The sequence below is a fragment of the Sinocyclocheilus anshuiensis genome, unplaced genomic scaffold (genome assembly GCF_001515605.1).
Source record: "Sinocyclocheilus anshuiensis isolate Anshui unplaced genomic scaffold, SAMN03320099.WGS_v1.1 scaffold5, whole genome shotgun sequence".
Lineage (NCBI taxonomy): Eukaryota > Metazoa > Chordata > Actinopteri > Cypriniformes > Cyprinidae > Sinocyclocheilus > Sinocyclocheilus anshuiensis.
In genome coordinates this window covers 246,144-251,812 of record NW_015536464.1, presented here as the reverse complement: position 1 = coordinate 251,812, position 5,669 = coordinate 246,144, and the positions used below count along the sequence as shown (strand labels likewise).

At 42.0% G+C, this 5,669-nt stretch overlaps 1 protein-coding gene across 2 annotated transcripts in view; it reads right to left on the bottom strand.

Moving 5' to 3' along the window:
• The window catches only part of LOC107687186 (E3 ubiquitin/ISG15 ligase TRIM25-like), a 4,815-nt gene extending 3,801 nt beyond the window's left edge, over positions 1 to 1,014 (bottom strand). For both annotated transcript variants that reach the window (XM_016484522.1, XM_016484450.1), the window contains exon 1: positions 380 to 1,014. In XM_016484522.1, the coding sequence (XP_016340008.1) occupies positions 380 to 955 (576 nt within the window). In that variant the 5' untranslated portion in view covers positions 956 to 1,014. The remainder of the gene's footprint in view (positions 1 to 379) is intronic.
• Positions 1,015 to 5,669: the final 4,655 nt, after the last annotated feature.

Below are 5,669 nucleotides of genomic sequence, written 5' to 3'. Positions count from 1 at the left end.
CTAGCCAAAAACTACCAAACGCGGCATAAGGTAAATCCGCGGACTTGGCAACACTGAGCGTGACTGATACTCGAGCCAACTCTGCTCTAACTGTCGACTAGCAGTGGGAGTCAGATTGCCCCTTAGTGGATGGCTAAAGATTTGTTAACTCATATTCATAAATTCTCAAGGGAACGTCTCTGAATTAACTAATGCTCCTGCCCCCCTTGACAGGTGCTGGCAGAGCAGGTTGAAAACCCCTGCTCTAATGCACAGAGGCGTCATGTAGTAACTCCCAATGGGAGAGTAGGTCACATGATGCACTCATGATACAGCTGGATACTGCAGTGAAGAGAAACACATTAAGTGACATACATCAATGTGTCGTTTCAGTTCATACCTCTTTCTCTGTCCTCTCTGCTGCAGTTGATACAGTCTCATGGTTTTTATGTTCATCCATTGCACACAGCATGCAAACACATTGCTGGTCAGTACGACAGAAAACCAATAGAGGCATATCATGTTGATGGCAGATCATCTGCTGCAGTCGTCCAGTGGCATCAGTCACTTTGTGTCTCTTTCCTGAGCGAAACTCTTCATGACGCTCAAAGTGAGTTTGACAGTAAGACTCCAGACACACCAGACAGGACTTGACAGCTTTGTGTTTTCTTCCAGTACAGATGTCACACTCCACGTCTCCAGGTCCAGCAGGAACAGCAGCTTTTAGTTTGGTCTTCTTCAGTTTCTCCACCACTTCAGCTAGCATGGTGTTTTTAGCTAAAGCAGGTCTTGGACTGAAGGTCTGTCTGCACTGAGGGCAGCTGTAGACTCTCTTCTGATCCTCTTGATCCCAGCAGTCTGTAATGCAGCTCATACAGTAACTGTGTCCACAATGTATAGTCACTGGATCCTTCAGGAGATCCAGACACACTGGACAGCTGAACTGCTCCACTGAAAAAACACTGGCTTCAGCCATTTCACTGTCTACAGCAATACAGACACACAAACAACAGCTCAACAGCAGATCAGACTCCCTCAACTGGGTTTCCTGGTTCTGTGTTTGAAAGACGTGTGCAAAAACAGGCGTGTCTGTAAGTCTGTAAACTCACACCCTAAAATGTCCACTAGATGCCAGTCTCATACAGAAAGTCAGAGCTGGCCAGAACACAAAGTTGCTGTGAGCAAGATACACATAAACCGAAAGAACAAGTCGACATGAAAAAGTCACCTTACTGAATGTGTTTTCTATAGTAACCTTTTGTTTCTTTCTAGCATCTTTAAACAAACGCTGCTAGAGTTGTTCTCAGAATTTACTTCACTTTTCTGGGACATTTTTGCACTGCCTTTTAAATGTTTTGGTCATTTTTAGTGGATATGTGAAATGAGTTATATCAAGTTCACACAGGCATCCTAGCAGAGCAAACACATGTCTTGTTCATTACAGTAACTAGGAACATGTTCTAATTAACAACAATATTTAATGTAAATTACATTTTTTATATAGCACATTATACATAGAGGATCAAAATAATAATCTATAAAAAAATCTATTTCAGCTGTAAAGCAGCTCTACAGTAGACAATAGTGTCATTATTCAGCTCAACTTAGTTTGTGTTGTTCCATCTCAGTTCAATTAAAGTGTCAATGTTGCAAAGCTATTGATTTTACATGCATCTGTAACCATGATTTTTTATGGTTTCATGCATTTCTATCTTCTGATTTAAAAAGCAGTGATTGTGTAAAATGCACTTATAGCCAAAGGCTGATTGTTTGAAAGCAAAAAGAAATAATATAAATATATAAATATAAATAAATACATAAATAAAATATCTGAATTAAAGGAATGTTCCAGGTTCAGTAAAATGTAGGTTCCGTGGAGTACAATATCAGTGGTGTAAAGTGATGACACTTCATTACTATATTTACTGTATGTATTATTCGATACACACATATATGTATAGGCTATATATGATTCTCAGTTGCGTCATAACTTATGACGACATCACCTATGGTCATATGCTTTGCGTGGTGACCTGAAATAATGAGACTGCAGATACAAATGGCTGAAAAAAATGAAACACAAATGTGTCATTTTTGCTTATTAGTATGGTTCAATTGGAATGGATCATTGAAGGTCAGTAGCAAAGACACTGAGTAACATGGAAAACAAAGTAACTGGAGTTACTTATTTGAAAAAGTAACTCAGATATTTCATTCTAAATTAAAAAGTAATGCGTTACTTTACTAGTTACTTAAAAAAGTAATCTGATTACGTAACTCGCATTACTTGTAATGCGTTACCCCTAACACTGGTGTCTGGTGCAAAACATCACGGTTATGTATGTATCTTTGGTTCCCAGAGTAGGGAACGAGATGCTGTGTCAGTAACTGGAGACACTCTCTGGGTGTGACAATTTTCTGAAGCCAGGGCCGTCCTTTGGGTGGTGCAACTGGTGTGGTTGTACCAGGCCCCGCGCTTTGAAGGGGCCCCCATGATGAACAGACTGAGGGGGAAACCCAAACCCACCACCCTTTCCCTACATGGCTCCGGGCCCCGTGTCAGCTAAGGATGGCCCTGTCTGAAGCCCATGTATAAGTATGCCAAATTATTGGCTGATGGTGCTTGCACCGTCCACCTCAAAAGGACACACTCGTGCCATCACCCCTCAGATTTCCAATTAAGGAAATAAAGCAGGACTGAGCTATGAAGTGTCTTGTTCCCTACTATCAGGATTATGTTTAGTTTGCTTTTTTATTTTTGGTTTTTGCTTGCCTGCCTCCCTATCTGATTTCCTTGATTGTCGCCTTGGTTACTGATTTTGAGTTACACACCTTTTCCGGACAACCTTAAGTCCTGAAACGAGAGAACGCGCATACATGGGTACTCCTCCACAACATCACTATCTACGAGAGTGAGGAGGAACACAGAGTGCCAGCTGCAGCCCCCACCCCAGCGACGAACCAGCCTGAACACACTGCAGATGCGGAGCCGCAGCTTGCCACAATATCAGTGCCAGTCATGAGATCCTCAAATCTGGCTCGCAAGATCCACTTTCCTGCAGGGTTTAGTTCTAACCTTAATCAAACACACCTGAACATGTCTTCAGGATCATTAGAAAATCACAGTTGGGTGAGTTTGATCAAAGTTGGAGCTAAAGTTGGAGCTAAAGTTGGAGCTAAACTCTGCAGGAAAGTGGATCTCACGAGCCATATTTGAGGTGTAACAGACATTTTCTTACATAATGTTTCTCCTCTATGCCCCGCCTTTCTGAAATGCATCGATTTTTACAAAGCTCATCGGTCTGAAAAGCGAGGTGTGCTCTGATTGGCCAGCTATCCAGTGCTTTGTGATTGGCCGAATACCTCAAGCGTGTGACAGAAATGTTATGCCCCTTACCATACTGTGATGACCATAGAGTGAGCGGAGGCAGTCTTTGCAACTTTACAGATCTTCTTTATGCACCAAGAGCTTGTAACACTCCAAAGAGAAAGGAAAAATTGAAATCGCATCATATGGCCCCTTTAATAACATACATTTAAATGACCAATTGCACTTCGAAAATTAACAATAACTAATGTTGATATCACTAAAATATTGCATTCACCTTAAAGCTATGTGGATATTATTTGTCTTTCTGAAAGGAGTTTGCAAGCAGAGGAGCCCAGAATTTGAAAACAATGTGTAAAGTTTACTGTTAAGCATTTTCCTCCCATAGAAAAGAGTTATAAAGAAAAAAAAATCTTAACGTGGCTTAATGCATTAAGGAAGTAATATTAAAAGGACAACTCAGTATACTGATGATGCAAACTATATGCAGGCAAGCAGCCCAGGATATGAACGTAAAGTCAAGTGCATGCATGTTAAGTGTTTTCCTCTGATAGAAAACCATTACAAAGAAAAAACTTAACGTGGCTTAATGGTTGAAGACATAAGGCCAAATTCGGTAAATTTAATGGGTCTGGCTTCCAGTCTCATCTGCTTCCAGCAATTTTTAGCTGTACAAAAAAGCTTGTTTTGCTGCTTGATATTGCCCCTGCAAACATGCCCTTGTGGGGCCCATGCTGGCTTTTTGCGGGCACAGTGGGCTAGGGCCAGCCCACACCAAACCTAAACAGGGCCAGTGCGGGCTTTCCCAGGTGAGGCCCACAGCTTTGGGCTCACCGCAGACTCTCTGTGAGCAGGCCACACTAGCGGACTGTCCACATTAATCATATGATGGGCCAGCCCGTTCGGGCCCAGAGCAACTTTTGTATCCTTTGGGCCCATGCAGGTTTTGTGAAGGCAGCCTTGTAATGCAACTAGAAGAATACAAAGAACATTGACTGGCCATTCTTTAGCCACTCAATTGAAGTGGAATGGCTCAAACCAAAAAAGACCCTTTCAGAATCTGTTGTTTCATTTAGGCCAGGGATCCTCAAATCTGGCTCACGAGATCCACTTTCCTGCAGAGTTTAGTTCTAACCTTAATCAAACACACCTGAGCATGCTAATCAATGTCCTCAGGATCATTAAAAAATCACAGTTGGGTGAGTTTGATCAAAGTTGGAGCTAAACTTTGCAGGAAAGTGGATCTCACGAGCCATATTTGAGGTGTGACAGCCTTTTAATAAGAATTTTGTAGGCAGTTTTTTACCACTAGGGGTGCTAGGGTGTTTTAGGTTTCCTTAAGTAAAGCCATGTGGTAGAGGGAGTTAGTAATAACAAGCAGCAGTAGCCAGCATAGCTCACCTGCTGAGCACATTGTGCTGTGTCCTGGTTGGGAAATGTGTAATTTCAAGCCCAGTCTAAAGTAAGGAGTTGTTATTTTTTTTCCAAAGTGTACATTGCGGATGTTTTTTTGCAGAGATGTTACATGTATGTATGGCCTATGTTTGGATTGATGCTAAGAGTTTAAGACTGTGTATTTGTGTGCATTTTAGAAGGACTCTTGGTGAGGTTACCACATCATGGTCCAGTTTGAATATGGATTTAAAGTTCTTTTCGACGTGAGACCATAGTCTGGACTATTTTTGACTGTTCCTGGTTAGGAAGAGTCTGGTGTTTGAGAGCTGTGTTGTATTTTCATTACAAGAGGTTGGATTATTCATTTGCTATCAGTCAACTTTAGCTACAGTATGGACAGTATTTGGACATTGATGTTCTATAGCAGTGTTTCCCAACCCTGGTCCTGGAGGACCCCCAACACTGCGCAATTTGTATGTCTCCTTTCTCTAACACACCAATTTTAGGTCTTGGAGTCTCTACTAATGAGCTGATGACCTGAATCAGGTGTGTTTGATTAAGGAGACATGCAAAATGTGCAGTGCCTCCAGGACCAGGGTTGGGAACCACTGTACTACAGATAAGACTTTCGCACACATCAACTTTTACATGATGAACTAGCGGACTTTCCTGGTGTGAATACAACCTTGGGGTGCCTCCAGGACCAGGGTTGGGAACCACTGAAACAGATGTATTGTTATAGATCAGGGGTGCATCCTGTTCCTGGAGATCCTACCTTCCTTCAGTTCCAACCCCGATTAAACAAACCTGTCTGTAATTATCAAGTGCTCCTTCAGATCCGAATTAGTTGGTTCCGGTGTGTTTGATCAGGAACAGGGTTGGGCACCCCTGTTGTAGATTAAAGCTGTGTCCCAATTAGGGCTGCACGATTAATCGCATGCGATATTTAACGGCATCTTGTCAGAAA